The following is a 19,512-nucleotide window of genomic DNA, read 5'->3' on the forward strand; positions in this document are numbered from 1 at the left end:
GATCAGATAGGTGTGTGGAGTCAATGCGTGGTGACACATTTACAGCCAAAGAGTCAACATCCAGTTAGGAGTTTTATTACTTTCTTTATGAATCCCCACAAGCTCTCCTCATATATATATTATTCTATCCCTCTCTGCTCGTGTCTCCGCTATTCTATTACTCTTCCCTCGTGTGTCTATTATTCCATCTCCCTCCTCGTGTGTATTATTCCCTCTCTTTGTCTCTCGTTTTGTCTCTCACTCACTCTTTGTCTTTATTATCATATTTCCCTATATAGTGACGCGTTTACACACTTTGTTTACAATTTCGTCGGGAGTTTTATTACTTTGTTCATGAATCCCCATACATGTGTCCATGTTTTCTCCGTCTGAAACAAAAACATCAAAAGATGTTTGGCAACTACCATCCATTTTATTCATAATTTTACTAATATTCAATTTGTAGGATTGTGTTTCTTTTCTATGAAGATCCGATACAGACACCTAAGAATTCTTACAAAAAAGCATTTTATATTAACATTGTTTCTTTATAACTGTCAGTTTAGTGTTAGCGTCTATACTTAATTTTATGCTTTGTAGAATTACACATATTTCTAATTTTCAAGTTAGTCATTCGTAAATATATTCAGCATTTGTTGATAAAAATAAACTCTTATATAATCTATGTACATAAGTAAACTAAATGCTACTGTCGCTACTACAACTAAATGCTACTGTCGCTACTACAACTACTTGTGCTGCTGTCGATGATGATGATGATGATGATGATGATGATGATGATGATGATGATGATGATGATGATGATGATGTAAACCAGTTGTTCCCAAACTTTTTATATGGTGCGTACTACTGATATTTTTGCAGCACGCCTATCACAAAGAATAAATATGTTCTAATTCCTACGCCTATTTTGTAATCTCCTTACGGTAGGTTTGCAATAATAGATGCCACATACAAATTTATTGTGTTTAAACTTTTACCCGTCATCTTATGTAACTTCTGAACGCCGTTACAGACACATTTATTTGTTATAAAAAAATCCTGTCTTATTTCCTACGAGCAAGATCATCACGATTGCCAAGATCTGTAAATGAAGTAGTTCGTATTTTCCCCTCTACCTGAAAAGTTCTCTCACTCTTCCAGTAAGGACCGGACCCTTATTAAGTGAATTGAACACTCAGACACCTACAACTACCATAACACTTCACTATTCGAAAATAATGATTTCTCCCCAATAACATGCTGCCTATTCTCATTAGCTGCAACCATGTAATTCTATTATTCTGGATTGTACACTAACATACGAAAAACGAACACAGCAGCCCTTAATCAATGTGGCTGATCAATTGCCACGCATTGTTTTAAATCATTTATACTTTACTATAATAGCTTTTCCTTTATTTTACAGACTGATTTTTACAAAAATCAACCATAACATTTACTTACAGGTTACACATGCCATTACGCATTATTTGGATTAACATTATTTACACATTTTTACATTAAAAAAAAACGTTGCAGCTTTATTTATATCATATCCAGTTTCCGCATCCCAAATTAACTGATGATAAAATGAACGGACCTCTTTTTAAATCGTTTATACTTTACTATCATCGCTTTTCATTTATTTTACAAACTGATGTTTTCAAAAATTGAACACATACTTTGTGACCATCACTGAGAAAAATATTGCGACAATATTTTTCTCGGTGATGGTCACAAAGTATGTGTTCAATTCAGTAGAACGTTATAATTGGAAATAAATTATAATTGCTGAAAAAAAAATGTTGTACAATTTTACTTTTTTCTTATCTGAAAGTTAAGTATGTTATCGATGAGATAAACATGAAAAAAAGAAGAAAAGTAAATTGTGGAATTTACAGGGAGGGGGAGGCAATTTCATAAACGTCTGCCAAATCTCTTAATAACAGAGAATTGTAGTAGCCCCCTATATCAAAGTGTCACCGAACCTAGATTGGGGTGATTTGGCTAAAAAAATAAATAAATAAAAAACAAATTATTTTTTACTTTCGAAATTATAAAAACTATTTCTCTTTATATAAAACACATTTTCACACATCTACGTCTGATTTACGTTTGGATAAATTATCATTTTCATTACTTTTCATTCAGTTTGTAGTTGATTAAATTTACACCAGTGGTTTTTTTTTACTTTCTTTTTCTGTCAAATAATTTACGTCACTAAAGTGCAAATTTCCCCTGTATTACATTGCCTATGGATATACTTATTTGTTATATATTGGCTTTTGTTTTTGTTTTTTACTATAGTTGTTTTTTGTTTAGTTCTCTTGTTAGAACTCCTTTTCCACACTGTTCAGGCATTAACTTTTTTTATAGGTACTTTTTTTTACTTTACCACCAACTACACTATTTCTTTTAAACTGACGACTTCTATAGGTTTTAGACTGTGCTTAATAAGACAATCTATTTTAACTTTGGCGGAGACAAGTAGTTTTTGAGATATAATGACATGCATTTTGCACTGACATTCACTGTTCTATGCACATGCGAAAAAGTGTACTTTTCTCCACACAACACTGCCACCTACACCCAATTTTTCTTTTTGGTTTATAGTCTTTGCGGTTGGGTATGCTGACAACATATATCAAGGTTGAACTTGGGGAAAATATTTGGACAGTCCCCTCCCCTCATAAAATGGGATGTCTATTCCGAAAGTCGTTCTTACCATGGTGAGGTTGGTTGTGTCAATTCCGTACAACGTTCTTAACATGAGGAGATTAGGAGTGTTCATTCCAAAATCCGTTCTTAACATTAGGATGCTGGAGATTGGTCACCAACAACAATTGTAGTTCAATTTATTACGAGGAAGGGACATGCTTCCATTCGGCAATATCGGTTAACGGGTCCTGCTAATAAAATAATAAAAAACAAAGCATCAAAACAAAACATTAAACACTTCATGCTAGTCAGCAATGGCCATATTGGCAACAGCTATCAAAACGATCCTGAAAATCCTTATTCATTGACAACTTTTTGAATATCATTTTCTGTCTTGACAGGTTACACAAATTTTGCATCTGATATCTCGATGATGTTGGGGAAGAAACCATCGATCTATTGGAGAATCTGCTGGTGCATCTTAACTCCATTGATTTTATCGGTAAGTTTGGTGTGCGTTACGGCATATCAACCCTTTTTGTAACTTATTTTGTGACAAATTATTAAATCACATTGGACTTGTCTTCAGATTGATAGACAAAATTGAAACAAAAAATTGCAGTTTTTTTGTTTAATTTTTATTTTTTCCAAACAATTTGAATTCTGATGATGTTAATTAAATATGCAAAATTAACTATTTTTTCTGTTTACCATATTTCCCAACCCTATCCACTACTCAAGCTCATGAAAGATGCATAATCGTCAGCGATTGACCAATATGGATCTTTCACAGTAAGGCATTCTGATAAGGCTACGACAGTATCTGATGGTTACATTATAGAACCAAATATTAGGGAAATTACCCATCAGAGACGCCACCAAAATGAAACAAGTAACAAAGTGAACATTGCTGAAAGAACAAAATTTGTAAGAGAAAAATGGAGGATTTCCTTTCAACTTTGTAAAACAATCTCTTATCAATCTCATTTCACAACACAGGAAGGATATAGGTTGCAACATAATACAATCAAAGGGGGATACAGATACGGAGATTGTTAAGTGAGCAGTGTCAATGGCAGCCAACAAAAAATACTAGTCATTGGCGAAGATACAGATCTATTGGTATAGCTACTTCATCACGTGTCAACCAGCTGTGACAACAAGGTTTATTTCTACTCAGATAAAGGGATTCCTGCAGCAATATACAACATTAAGTTTATGAAGAAGTTGCTTGGATATGATGTCTGCAGCAGACTTCTGTTACTGCATTTATTCATAGAATGCGATACCACTTCTGCGGTTTTTGGAATCGGAAAAAATCCGCTCTACACAAGGTTTTAAAGAGAGACTCAGTCTTAAAGAGCTGTGCTAAGATATTTTCCACAACTAAGAAAAGCATAGCTGAGATTGAAGACGCTGGGTGTACAGCCGCGGTGGCATTGTTCTGGGGCAAACCTGGAGACAATCAGTCTGCAATGAGGTATTCTAGTCTCTGCCAAAAAGTTGGTTTAGCCAAAAGCTTTGTTACACCTGAACGACTGCCACCGACCTCCTCTGCAACGAAGTACCATTCCCTTCGGAGTTAATGAGGCTATGGATACTAGTGAATGGGGATGAAAATTGCAGAAAAACAGTTTAGTTTCAGTGATAATGGATATTCACCTGCACCAGAAACACTTCTGAAAATAATTCACTGCAACTGTTCTAGTGGCTGTAGTACACCTCGGTGCACTTGCAAAAGACACGGACTTATCTGTTCACGGGTATGCGAACCATGCCAAGAAGGGCATTGTGACAATATGAGTGAGGAAGCAGTATCTGATGATGCAAATAGTGACTTTTGAACTGACACCGTTATTCAGTGATAAGATATGTCTTAAAATGCACTGTGTATTCTATAATCTTTAGAAATGTACACAATGTCATGACCTCGCCTGTCCATGTAGTTAGTATAAAACTTTGTATAAAAATTGTTTTATCAAAATATAGAATGTAAAAAATGCATACTCTTCTGAAATTAACAACTACAGCTTTAAAATATGGAAATACTGGTTATTTTTAGTGCGATTGCTGTCATCGTTTTACAACGTCATAGTTAGGACCTTTGTGGTGATTAGATTTGTGTAAGCGTTTAGTATGTTGTTCCCCACATAATAATAATAAAAAAAATCATAAAACGCTTCTTAGAATTTGTTCAGGGTTAAACCATATTTTGACTGGACTATAGGGTAGACTAGAATCTAAAACTGTGAATAGTGTATATTTTACATAAATGTGTCTTATTTGTAAGTATTGTCATTAATTCTAGTGATGTGTAAGGATAGAGTCACACAACAAGTGATATGTGAATGTGAGGGACAAGTGGAGGGGCCAACTTCTCAGATGGTTTTGATCATGTATGGGTGTTGACAGATTACTATGCCAACTAAAGTTCTATCAACCAATTTCATCCTTTATATGAATGAAAACTCTATGACAAGTGATGCTTCAAGAGAGTTAACGATTTCACTTCAAAAGGTGGAACTCACATTTCTATGAATCAGTATGTAACAAAGCCTCAATAGGTAAACCCACCTATGCGAAGGAATATTCGAATAAGATATTTGTGATCACACAAGTTTTTCATAAAGTTTCTCTTCAGACTATTGCCCTCATCTTCATAGATAATTCTAATAAATTTTGGTTAATATACCAAATGTAATAGATAAACATATGTATCAAGGTTTGAAAGTAGACAATTCAAATAATAGCTTTACATCTCCAGACAAAACTTACATTCAGCATCTAGCTGCATTTATCTGTAGAAAAAAAACTTAGTAAAATACATAACAGTTAAATTGCAATAAAATGCACATGAGCAAACAATAACTGAATGTGATAAACGGCAGTTGTAAATGTAATAAATGTTTTTATTTGGAGATAAGAGATTTAAAATTTCTGTTCATGAATGCAAGTTGCACTGCAGCATCATTAGAGTTTTGTGTATGTGAAAATGTCCCTTGTACTAGTTTCATGTAAGTGAAAGTTTGTCAGGTAGAAAGATGTATGTGTACACATTATTAACACTAGCATTGTTTGTAGTACTGCTGGTTGTTGTTTGCTGTTGGGAAGTAGATGCTAATGGTTGTTGTTGTTGCTGTTATTGTTGTTGTTCTTGTTGCTCTTCTTTATCCTCCTTTCCTGCATGATAAATATATATAACAGTAGCATTGCCGTTTGAGTTCAAGATACATCATAACACGGTCTATTACTTCCACCTTCACTCTAATGACTTTTCGATCAGAAAACCATTGGTGTCACAATGGTCAACAATATTAAAGATTAAGTGAAATTAATATTTAATTAAAAATTTCAATATTTTATACCATTATTTTTTATATTGCAGATTGTGATCATCTTCAAAGCCATCCAATACACACCCCTCATGTACAAGAACTATATGTATCCTGTCTGGGGTCAAGCATTAAGCTTCCTTATTATGCTTTTACCCATTTTGGCATTTCCTGTACATTTCTTGTTCGTGTATTGCCAGAAAGGAGGATTGTCGGTCAGTAATCAATTTCATTTTTTCATTTCATTTTATTTTATTAAATGTGAATAATCTTTGATCAGCGTCTTTCTAATCGGTACACCGGTTCTCATTAGAATCACAAAAGTTAAGCAATGGTCAGTGCCAGATAGGCAACCGTTTGAGAATACCAGGTGCTGTATGTGGGATGGCAGTAGTACTTTCTGTCAAAGAAAAACTACAAAAACTAACCTTAACCTTGTCATTTTCTTCTAGCCAATATGTACCTGTGACTAGGAACCGCTTGTGAATTTAAAATTTCCAAGAAACTTCCTACTTTAAGTTTCCTTTTTATGCGTTTACCCATTTTGGCATTTCCTATACATTTCTTGTTCATGTATTGCCAGAAAGGCGAGTTATTAGTCAGTACCCAAGTTGCTTTCACTTTATTTTACTAAATCTAAATAAGCTTTGTGAAGTTAAACACCCTTTTAATTGTTTGGATTAGTGCTGCATCTGTTGAAGGTGTGATCCTAAATGGGTTCACATTTACTGGATCTTAACTCTCCCCCCCTTATCCATGATATAATTTGGAGAAGGCTTTCATAGAAAAAATCATGGCAGAAATAAATGTAGATTTGATAATGTTTTCATGGATGCCATTTTTATTTTAGAGAGATCACACTGTACAAAACTTCTGATATAAGTGAAACAATATATTAATTTACTCGTCTTATGTTTGAAATACTGAATGGACTAAGTACATTACAAAGAAGCATTGATAATATAATCGATGAAGATAAATTGTTAGATATACTTGTAAGATATGGGTAATGTTATTATATGTTGAGGTGCTTCTATAGAATTTGAACGGAACCAAACCGACTTCAGCCAAATTACACCTAAAGCTTAGTTAAGTTAAGATTAGGGTTTAAAAAAAAGCAGTTTGGTTCTAAATCTCAAGAAAGGTCATTATTGTTATCTTGGAGAATTTTATGCTGAATTACTCGCAGAGAATTGAATGAGAATCAACGAATGTTCCACACTTCCAATATTTTATTGTCATTGAAATCAGTGAAATTTCTCATTTTTCAATTAAATCGATTGCCTGCTCTAGTCAGGAACTCATCGCAGTGCACCAGTGGGTGGAAGCTTCACATGCCTCCCTGCTGTGATTTGGTCCACGATACTTTGTTGTCTACATTGCACTGGAGAAAACCTACAGATTATTTTATAAAATTACTTACATATAATAACTTGAATTAAAGTTTTAAATGCAAAAGTCAAGTATCATAATTTAGTTGTGCTCTAAACAGAAACATTCATTTTGACCGTACTCTTGACTTAACAAAGAACCTACTATTGCCTTCTGTTTGTGTGGTGATGTTATGAGTGTGTTAACTTTGGTCAACATCGGACTTTTTCTTCTTTAATCAGATCTTGCGATTATCAATTTCATGATAGATACTTATCGGAGCCATTTCAATACAAAACTTATCTAAGAACACCCCAGACACATAACGTACATTTGTGTGAAATTAAAAGAAAATTGGTCCGGCTATTTTGGAGTCCACAGAGAATGACCCCCCCCCCTACACACACACACACACACACACACACACGCACACACACACACACACACACACAGAGTGCCTTCTATATTTAAATAAAGGTAGAGATAGAGATAATGTTACATTAAATAAAAATATTATTTCAGCTACTTGAACAAAATTACTAGGGTATATTATTGGATTCGACCAAATACTAAATGGTTACATACATAAAATAATCAAATACATTCAAAAACAATCAGATATCACATGGTGACAATTGACTTAATTTTTTTCTTGGAATGCATCAAAAAGTACAACACAGATTATTGAAATTATTTTTATATTATTGTAGTATTAATGCTACAAACAACCTCACCTCAAGTCATCTCAATGGCTTTTTTGCTGGACCCTTTTGTTGTATTTGACAAATTTGTTTTCATCCTTTGCGTCCCAGAGGAACTGTGGACAAATACTTGGGTAACCTGCAAGATCTGGCATGTCTAATCAAAGAAAACCCTTCTGACCGACGGTTCAGTTACGCTTTTTGTCAGGACTCCCCAATTAGGTTAGACTATCAAGACACAGTCATAGCGTAGTGCCACAAGTGTCAAGGTTCCAATCACTTTACCAGAAACTGCTGACAGCCTGGATGCAACACATGAAGAGTGCTTCCTTAAATATACTGTTATCAGTACCAGCAACAAGGACATGCTGTTTTGAGGTGTCTGGGAAATGAGGCAAGGGGCGATAGGCTAGCACTACTCCCTCCCCACATAAACTAAAATAACTGCTCCCTATAATAAAAGTAAAAATTAGATCAGATAGCATTGGCAGATTCTAGCTGCTCCTCACCTGTTGTGAGTGTGTTGTTATGTCAACCCAAAGTATGGAAAAGTACTGCGATTCTGACAGCAAGTGGGAAATGCCTTCTTAGCTACGGTATTGGCAGCATAACTTTACAGAGACTAACTGTAATCCCCTGAAGACTGGCGTATGTGGCAGTAAATAGCAAACCATTGGTATTCGACCTGCTTCTAAGCATCGACGTCATAAAGAAATTTGGCAGTGTGCATATCAACAAAGGAGACAAGGTACATTTTGCTGAGGTGGCTCTTGCTCTAGGTGCGACGATAGAGCTGGAACAGCCTGACTTTTGCATGAAGTTCGACCAACACACCAAATCCTGGACGATGTCATGAAAGTGGTTCCAGATAAATTATGCAACAGAGTATCAGAGTATAACATCTCTGTAAAATCTTGTGCAGAATATAATAAAGAGCTACAAGTTTGGATTGATAATGGGTAGTTGGTTGTTTACCAAGAAGAGGAATTGGGGCCCCAAATGGTCTGATCCTACTGATGACAGTCATCCAGTAAAACAAAGAAAAGTTAAGGCCCATTCTCAACTATTAAGTTAAATAAGCATGTGGACCGATTTACGGTCAATGTGAACATATGCAACAAAAAGTTAAGAGAATGGTGGCGAGCAGGATCGAATGTGTTAGAACTTTACAAGTACATGCTCACCAATTACTATGGCCCTACCAAACTGTACTAAAGGAACAAAAGTACTGCCTGACCCACATGATGTTCGGACTCAATGTAGCATATCGATCATGCAAACAATTGTTAGTGCTATTTTGACGAAGGATAAATGCATACTGTGGGTAAAATCTGCCTATATAGATTAGAGTGTTATGCCTGTAACGCATATGAAGGAGAATCTCTTCATCTTCAACCTTCTCAGCAAAGAGCAAGAAAGGCTATGTGATGGTGTATAAGTGGTTGGTTTATAGGTCTGAGGAAAAGATAACACTTTCTATTGGAAAAGAAGGAATGAAATCTCAGACATGCCTCGTTATTGTCACATGATGTTTTTGTTATGTGACAAGTTGGTTGGGCACCTTCCCATGGATGGCTGACTTTGTATTGCTGTGGAGTTCATCAAACAAAGAGTATCTGATGGCATGACTAAATGAGATTAAGCGATGTTCCACTCAACACTATGATTAAGGAGGTTCTCACCAGAGTGTGTAAAGAAGACCTGGCAAATAGTGTGTTGATGACCAAGCCCTTAGCATATGGGTCAACACAAGCTCTCACTACCAGCATGTCATTGGTATGTGATGAGATTGTCGTAGAGGATGCTGCTTAAGTCCGGGAAACAACCCCCAACATATTAATTTTGCAGAACTTGATGCTATCATTAAAGGAATAAACTTGGCGATCTTCTGGAAGATGACCACCTTGCATTTGTTCACTGATTCAGCTTGTGTCCATAAATGGATCTTGGATACCCTTACTTGCAGGGCCAGGGTATAAACCAAAGCTACAAGCGAGATGTTCATTCAATGGCAGCTTCACCTGATAATAAAATTGGTGAAGGTATATGTACTGTTGATGGACGTATCCTTGGTCAAATCTAGCCAAAACAAGAAAGATCAATTGAAAAGAGTGTTTCCGAGGTGGTTTGGTGCAATTAAGAGGAACACTGAGCCTGCACTGCACTACATCCGTGATTTCAGTTGTGTTTGGCCAGATCGATTGTTCACCAACAAAGCAGTTATATTGGTGTGAGACAAACACTCTATTTTGTGAAACAGATAGACTCTGGAGTTTCTGAAGTTACTGTGAAAACCGTCATCAGAAAATGTGAAGAGTGTCAGTCGATTGATCTGTCACCCATTAATTTTTCAGAGGGTGCTTTAAACATTAAAAAAAAAAACATGACACCAACTAGTGATGGGCCTCATTTTTTGACATTGATTGAATGCAGCCACACTCGGTTTACTATTTGGTGATACCTTTCTCAGCAACATGCGAAAAGTGTAATCAAGTTGAAGATGCTCTTCTATGAGCGAGGCCCGCCAACAGAGATTCTGATGGATAATGATACTGCCTTTTGTTGTAACTTATTTAAAACCTTCCTAGATGCGAGGAGAATTCTACTTTGATTTTGTTGTGCATACATTCCTTCTAGTAACGATATCATCGAGCAATGCCAGAGAACAGTGTCTTATGACAGTACAAAGGATGACGTGTTCTCTGCTACAGCACTTGACAACCGCATACAACGGAAAGGAATCAATGAAATATCAATGCCAGCACACAAATAATAGCAAACTATCCTCAAAACAGGTGACCGAGTATGGGTAAAGGCTCCACATAGACGATGTACCACAAAGTACAGTGGAACGTGTGACTAGAATTACTAGTACACAGAACATATTATGATGAAATGCCATGTGAAAAATCTGCAACCCATAGTGAGAGCAGACCAGCCGATGTTCTGTTCTGACATGTCTTTAGAGAATGCAAGTGAAAGATTGATGACAATTGGAGAAAGATCAGGTGAACATGTGCCCAGCATAAATGCAAGTAATGCTTCATCCAATGACACTTTGAATGGAGACCCAGTAACTGTAGTGCCACGAAGAAGCACATGATGTAAAAGATCACCTCCTGAATGTTTCATGAATGATCATAGGATCAGGAGATAGTATAGTAGTAATACTACAAACTTCACTTAAAAAAAAAAAAAAAAGTTGTATTCTATCTGCTACAGGCACAAGGAAATCAGGAGAAGATGCAAGCGGCATAGTGTGTTTAATAGAGAAGGACGAGATAGACCATGTCAATAGGTGAGAGTTACTGAACATAAAGGGAGCTGGTGCTAGTGCACTTATTGATCCGCCCTATTTTTTTAAATAGTATTTTCAAGTTTAATTAAAGTTTAACGAAATCTGTTTTTATTAAAATTCTTAAGTAAATGTACAGAATAGGTACGCAACACCCTCCCGTCCCCATATTAAGAATGGCTTTCTAAATAATAACGTTATTATTTCAGCACGGATCAATAAGTGCATGAGTGCCAGGGAGCCAAACTTTAGGTGAAAGGAGGCAATATTTTGCTCATGCTTGTACAGCAAGCTATAATTTTCCAAACTCTACATAACAACACTATCTTCAAATGAAAATAAGGTGCATATATAGTATTAGGCACAAGTGAAAATAAACATGGAATTATCTTCTCTTTCTCTCTTTCAACTACGCCAGGCGTCTATGATTGATAACGTTATTGTACTTGTTTGTTATTAAAATCTATATTAATGGTTCTTGAATCTTATAATTTTTCTCAATACTTTCTTCTGATATACTACAATCTTCAAATGAAAATAATATTGATATTTGAAATTCCACAGGAAATTTATTATTTTTTGTTTTATCTTTTCTTGTAGGTGCTTTTAAACAATATTCGTCCATTACCTGATTGGGGTCCATTTCAACCTGAAAACCGCACCGGTCGCTATTCACTTCCTGCAAGATTGGAAAATGGAGATAGCACCATAGAACATAAATATGCAACTGACCGTCATAAAATGGGTGTAGGAGCGATCAATATTGGATTTGAATTTGACCACAACGGATATCCTTCAGCCTACCCAGATCTAGACAACACTCATTTGTAAGACAAAGTCAACAAGAAACCACAGTGATGATAAAAGGCTGAGAAAAAATGTCACAATTTTGCAACAAAAAACGTCACATTTCATCCCATTATCATAAAGACAATTGTTTCGGGTGTGTTTGAAGATATTGATAACCACTTAAATACTTAAATGGTTTTATTAAATATTTGACCCCGGGAGGTCAATACAGCTCGTCACATAGACGAATTGTCATGGGTCATCTAGATAAGACGTTATAAATAATTTCACCTTTTCTCTCTTATTTGATAGATAACGTCATAAATTTCGTCATCTACTGTGTCTGATTATCCAAAATATCTATTTTAATGGATGGTATCACAAAACGATGATGTCATCCAATATTCAAGAGTATAAACAAAGTTTTAGTCATATATTAGTAGAAAGCCATTGATCCAAAGGGTGACAGTGTCATTAAGATAGGCGAACTTTTCACCTCTTTCTTTCTCTCTCTTATTTAATGAAATTATTTTGTGATGTCATTCACTGTGCCCGGTTATTCCTCAACTCTGTTTTAATAGATGAACTCATCATTTTGTGATGTCATCATTTTATGACATCATTCAGTGTGGACGAGATTAAACAAACAAGTGTTTTAGTAGCAGATGATATTTAGAGAACCATATTTTATTAAATTATTTACACAAAACTGCTGCGTGAAATTAAAACATTTAATCAGTCATTTATTAGGTAGGAGCTTTGTTTTTTTTTTTGTTTTTTTTTTGTTTTTTTCAAATATTCAGTAAAAGAAAGTGAACTGTTGAAGTCTGAAAAACCATTCAACATCATGGATCATTTCTCTGTTCTTGAAAATAAATTCAGAAGTTCATCAATGATACATTTTAAAATAAACGTAAAAAATTAAAAAGAAAAGGTTGTTTCCATGTTTTTCAAAATTAAAGGAAAATCAAGGACGAAAAGAAAATTTTCATGGGACTAAATAATTCAACGTGAATGACACTAATCATATGTGAGGTGCATGAGATTGACATTTCTTATATCATAAATTATTTATCTACTATAATTTATAAACTGTTTTATCCGGCGTTGGCCAAGGTTATTTTCATTATTAATTTAAAAGTTGATGAAATAATTGTAATATTTAATACTATAATAAATTATAATAAACGTGTGAAATTATATATATATATATATATATATATATATATATATATATATATATATATATATATATATATAATTTTTGCACACTTTAATACAATTTAATAATCCACAGAGTAAGAGAAATATATATTATATAATGGGCAGTTGTATGCGTGTATGTGTGTATGTTTGTATGCCCAGATAAAATTCCCAAACTACTAAATAAAGACCTACAAAGTTTATATTTTCTTGATTGGGGTTGCCCCGGATGTATAATATCTAAAACTAAAGCAAAATTATTCATTCTTTTGGTGTCAACTGGACTAGGTTTCATTAGGTCTTCTTCCACTTTACTTGATTGGGACACTATACTGACAACAACTCCAGATGGCTGTTTCTCCTCATACCAACTTCTCTCTTAAGGTGCACCAACCCTTACCCTGGGTTTTTGGCTCTGGGCTCGATTCAACAAGGAGATATGTAATTCATCATGGCTACTGTCAGAATCTGACTCTAACATCTTCATATACATGAACTCTTTTCTATTACTCGACTGCTAGGAGTAACTGTCAAGAATTAATTTTTGACAATCAGCCTAGCAGATGCGGGACCAGGAACTGATCCAATGTCTATTGGACTGAGGTACACTGCCTGAGTATTACCTAGGGATACACCCTCCTAGACCTTACTACTCAGCTTTCAAGTGTGACAAGTTTATCACTTGTTGCCTGAGACGCCTCTACCAGGAAATGCCGATGGAGATATCTAGGCAATTTTGGACATCCTCATTGGGGCGCTGACTGGACATCCTCATTGGGGCACTGACTGGATATCCTCACTTTAGACCATGTGTCACATCTTGCTGAGGTGGGCAGCAAGTCAATATCTACTCGTGGACTTCTATTACTAACACTCTTCTCGTGTCCATTTCTCTTTTACTTAACAAAGATAATCAATAAAGTTGTTTTAAACGAGACTTTGTCTTTCTATTCTATATTTTAATGACGTGATCCAAACATGTGACCTTACAATTGATTTTCAAATTTGCAGAGAATCAAGAATGAAGAAAAAATATCCATAAGAGACAAATTATTTCACATAAAACATGAACTTTTGTCTGAGACTAACATTGCTGATTATCATAAATTATTTATCTGTTATGTTTAGAAATTGTTTTATTTTGTTTTTGTATCTTATGTTGTCTATCTATGTTCTATTATGATGAATAAATGTAATTATTTTTTAGTTTCTTCTTCATGTTGTCTAGATGAAAGTTGTGTATTTGGAAGGGCTTCGCCTCTTGATCCCCGAAATGTGTAATAGGTTTTTGTGTTCGTCTAATTTGCTGCAAAAATATAAAATCTGGTTTAATTTTAACATGAAGAAGCTCAGCCTACCCCTCCCCTAATAAACACTCCTGAGGAGCAAAGTGAAGCTCCGGGCAAAGATGTTCCAGCCTCAACTGAGGTAAAGATGGAAGAAGAAAACAAGAAGAAAGACCAAACAGACCAACAAGAGGCGCCCCCCCCCCCCGAGAGGGAAACCAGGAAATTTCCTTTCTGGCCGGAGGAGCGACTCTGTGAAGTAAGTGCGGACGAGACGACCGGCGACCTCAACGGCCAGCAAAGGAAGTTCGTGAAAAGCCACGTCAGCCTCTCCAAGGTTGATGGGAAGGAGGTCACCAATCCTCGCAATTTTGCAGAAGCACTGCAGCTAATCACCTTCGTGCGTCCAAACAGAGGAGGAAGAGCCAAAGCCTTGTGGAGGATGTTGGAGGCAGGAAAAACAGCCTTCAAGGGTTTAAGACTGGTCAACGGGGAGCACCCATCGCTGAAGCAGATAGTTAAAAAATGTGAAGGGAGAGTCCCTATTTATGTTCACCGCCTTCTTCTATAGGGAACTAAAAGTGACATTTCCTTTGGATGTGGGGGGTCTGGCTCGAGACGGACAGCTTACGTCCAACCTGCTCACAGGCAGTCTTGATCAGACCTTTGATGTCCTTACTCCTGAAGACTTCAGATCCTTAGTTGACGAATACAACTAGTTAGGGAAACATGGCTACGGGCTTGAACCTAGCTAGTTTAAATGTGAGGGGCATGAGATCCCGAAGCAAGGCTGCTCACATGCTGAGTGATCTCATGGCCCTTAAGGTATATATAATATAGCCAATGCCTCACATTAACTAGGGCGTGGACCAAAAGGCACCTAAATGATAGACTGACCCGGGCAGTGGCAGGGGGGATTCCCTAGAACTAGCTCTAGTTAAGGAATCGCTAGCAAGCGATATGCAGGTCAGGTAGTTAGAGCTAGGTTAAAAAGAGTCTCAAATGAAGCCACCCTAAGACACAGCTTGGATGGGTACATTTGGGAGGTGAAAAACCTGGAAGGGCGCTCTCTCGTATCGGCACGGGAGATCTGCAATGGGTTTTCTCAACATTTGAAGGAACGCTTCACCTAACTACCCAGACTCCGCGGCCAGGAGTTTGGCAGCTATTTAGTTGGCTTGCCCCTGCCTTACTGCAGCCTAAGCGGCTAGCTGCGAGAGGATGGTTACGGAGCATGAGGTCATTACTGCGTTGAAGCAGGTTGAATACAACAAATCTTGAGGGCTCGATGGTTTGCCCTATGAACTGTCCTTGTCGCCCATGTTTGTGCCCCTTCTGACGAGTGTGTTTAACCACTGGTTTGCCAAGGGCTCGATCCCGAGAAAGGTTACCAAAGGAGTAGTCACGCTTCTGAAGAAGGGGGAATGGCATGGAGGGGGGAATCTAAACGATTATAGGCCCATAACTCTGCTTAACGCAGACTTCAAGATTTTGTCCCGCGTTCTTGCGAACCGACTGCAGGTTGTTATCAGTGACTTGGTCGAGCCGGATCAGAACTAAGCTGTGAAGGATCGATTGATTTACAACAATTTGCACTTGGTTCACACGATCATAGAGGTTTAGAAGATGACACAGAAGCCGCGCTGATCAATTTAGATCAGTCCAAGGCAGTCGATAGTGTCGACCATGGGTTCTTGAGAGCTGTTGTGGAAACCGCCGGCTTTGGTCCGGACTTCTGCAAGAGGGTCTCTGCTCTGTATCGTGATCCCATGGTAGTGGGGCAAGTCAATGGTTGGTTGTCAGAGTCCTTTGGGGTCTCTTAGTCAGTACAGCAGGGTTGCTCACCGTCGCTTCTGTTATATGTCCTGGCGTTGAAGCCCTTCCTTCGCAAATTAAGGGATGAGGTGGCGAGTCCAGTCCTGCGTGGCATAGCTTTACCTGGCGGCAAATTTGTGAGAGTGTCCGCGTATGCCGATGACGTCACCGTGTTTGCTGCACAGCATAGTGATATTTAAGCAGTGATAGAGGCAATCGCTGAGTATGAAGTTGTCACAGGGGCCATGATCAATCGCAGCAAGACCTTTGGCCTGTGGTTGGGCGCCTGGACCAGGGTAAACTCGCTTCCAGGTGCGTTCAGCTGGACGGATGGCCCAGTTAAGATCCTCAGAGTGTGGTTTGGGTCTGGACAAGAATTAATCGGAGGTACAGATGAAGGTCGAGTCGTCAGTAGGGACTTGAATTCGGAGGAGATTGTCCTTGAAGGGTCGTGCCAAGGCATGTGCAACGTATGTGTTTCCGCTGATCCTTTACAGCTTGTCTGTTCTTCCCCTGCCTGCGGATTGCTGTAAGGCTTTAGAGCGCCTCCTATTTAAACTTCTGTGGAAGGGAGGAATGCCATATGTCTGTAGACAGGTCTGTATGCAGAAACTTGGCGAGGGAGGTTTAGGAATGCCTGACCTACAAAGTCATAAGCATGCCGAAAGATTGGCGTTCTTGAGTCGGACACTGATAAAGGAAACGCATTGGGTACCAGTCATGGAGCAAGCTTTTCCACAGCTCATATCCAATCCCGCTGCTGAAGGTCGAAGAAGAAAACCGGCGGGGGAATCATGTTTCCTTACCAAATGCTGAGCCACCCTTAGGGCATTGCCAGGGTCCAGTGACCTTGCACGGTCTAGGAAGAGGCTATATGAGGAATTAGTGGTGGGTACTGCGAAAGATCTGCTGGTGGAGTGGCTGCATCTGTCGAGGGGGGAAGTTCTCTTGCTTTGGAGTTGGGCACCTGCCAGTAGCTATCTGAATCATTCCGAGTTTTCCATCACATGGAGGCTAGTCCAGAATGCACTTTCATTGCAGCGGGGTGCAGAGTCTCTGGTAGTATGTCAGAGAGGTAATGGTTCGCATCGACCTCGAGCGGTTGGTGCCACTTAATTTAGCATACGTTGTCGACAATGTGGACCTGCCATTTACCAGGGAGAAACGGGCGGTGTTTCTAGCGATCCTAGCTGTAGCTAAATTAGTGATGTGGGTTTCATGTCTGGGCATTGTCTATGAGGGGCGATCTTTTTCGGATCACGATCTGGTTGTTTATTTTAAGCATCAACTTAAAATGAAGATCAGATGCGATTGGGAAAGATTGCACCACATAGACTTTGATAGGAGATGGGTACACAACGCTAGCTTGTGCATCCGACGTGGCACTAGGTTCGAGTTCGTGTTTCCACCCTAGTGGTATTGGTCTTAAGGTGCTGGAGTTTTTTCTTTCTCGGAACCCAGCCCTTTGGTTAAACAAAGTTCACTTTATATCATGGGTAGACGTTAGATAGTTACGCTTTGTAACCACCAAGATGTACTTTATTAGGGCCTAGACTAAGGTACATATGAGTGTCGATCCCGTTCCCGAGCCTTTTTTATTTTTTGTAGCAGGCACTAGGAGAGCTTCCAAAGATGCCCAGTCGACCTGTTTGTTTTGTCCCCGGTCTGTTTTTGCCTATTACGTACTATATCTTGGAAGACGCCATCCATCCCTGATGACCCCAACCCTAAGTTATTTTCGCGAAAGTGCTGTCCTTTAGCTCTTCCACTCCCCATTAGGGAATGACCTGCTTGCTTTCATGTCTCCCCTTGGGTAGGAGACCGGAAGACAGTGGGTGTTCCATTTGAAGACTAGTAAGTAGGAAGGGAGGGTCCCCTTACTAACCCGCCCCCATAAGCATTTTGTTTAGTTGTTTTATTTTTTCTTTCTTTTTGGGCGTATCTTAGTTTTCCCCCCTCCCCATCATCTCACCGCCATTTATAATAAAAAAAAAAAAACCCTTGTTTTGTATATATTAAGTTTTGTTTTGTTCTTTATAAATAGGAATTTTTTCTTTTAAACAGAAAGAATGTCACCCGCCATCCCATAAGCTGGGGAGCTGTTGTTTTAAGTAAGAATGTAGGCGGTTGTTTACAGAATGATAGCGATTCTAGTGTAGGTTTTTTCCTAATAAAGTACTTGCTTTCATGCAAGTCTTGCATAGTTTTAGCAAAGACCAGGTTTTTGCCCCCTCCCTTACTGGCCCTGGTGCCTAAGCTCTTTTGGACCCCAAATCAGGCCTTGGCAGTAGATAATGCCAAGGCCGGGGCCGAAAGGCTAAATAATTCTCAGCTTTCGCGCCGAAACGTCCAGAAAGCAATCAGCTTTTGATCAATGTGGAGTTTCTCCTTATATCAGACAATTGCTATTCGATTTGAACAATGCCCTTTAAATGGAGAGCTGTCCTCCCCCTACCCTCCCGCCACACCATCATCTTGGGGAAGCTAAAACTAAAAATATTGCCACGTCATCATAACGCTCTCGCGATGACCTCATTTAGCGTCTACCTGTCAATCAAACCTCTTTCACTTGTTTTATAAGACTTAACACACTTATCAACTACTCTTGCTCGTGGCCGAGACGGTTAAGTGGGTGGCTTTTGTTTCTACCTCTGATTCAAGGCTTTTGGGTTCAATACCACCTCCCGACCAAGACTATTTTTTTTTCTTTTACACCTTTAAACACCCGGGCAACGTTTTTTTTTCTTACTTTGCTTATTCTTTAGTTTACCTCCCCCCCACCCCACCCCCCTATACACACAGCGTTGTTATCTTAAGATTGCAGGTTCGATCCGACGGGGTTATTTATGCAATTTTTTCCCCCGTTTTTTTTTAATCTTTATTATTCCTAATATTCATAAATGACCTCCCTGACAAAATTACCTCTGAGATGGGTATATATGCTGATGACACCACGTTCTATAACAGGCATGATAGGAAAACAAATGAACACATATCTAAAGAAATAGCAGAAACACTAGCGGATGACTTCCAATCTGTAGTAGAATGGGGACAAAAATGGATGGTCACATTCAATGCTG

The 19,512-nt window shown here is 38.0% G+C and overlaps 1 protein-coding gene across 7 annotated transcripts in view; it reads left to right on the forward strand.

Annotated features, from left to right (window-relative positions):
- LOC145277797 (sodium- and chloride-dependent glycine transporter 1-like) overlaps positions 1-14,268 on the forward strand; it is a 213,009-nt gene extending 198,741 nt beyond the window's left edge. For all 7 annotated transcript variants that reach the window (XM_080129622.1, XM_080129621.1, XM_080129623.1 and 4 more), the window contains 3 exons: positions 3,042-3,142; positions 6,026-6,187; positions 11,940-14,268. In XM_080129622.1, coding sequence (XP_079985748.1) covers positions 3,042-3,142; positions 6,026-6,187; positions 11,940-12,170 — 494 coding nt within the window. In that variant the 3' untranslated portion in view covers positions 12,171-14,268. The remainder of the gene's footprint in view (positions 1-3,041; positions 3,143-6,025; positions 6,188-11,939) is intronic.
- The last annotated feature ends 5,244 nt before the right edge of the window (positions 14,269-19,512 follow it).

This window comes from Euprymna scolopes, chromosome 6, assembly GCF_053919585.1.
Source record: "Euprymna scolopes isolate OS-2025 chromosome 6, ASM5391958v1, whole genome shotgun sequence".
In the NCBI taxonomy this organism is placed as follows: Eukaryota; Metazoa; Mollusca; class Cephalopoda; order Sepiida; family Sepiolidae; genus Euprymna; species Euprymna scolopes.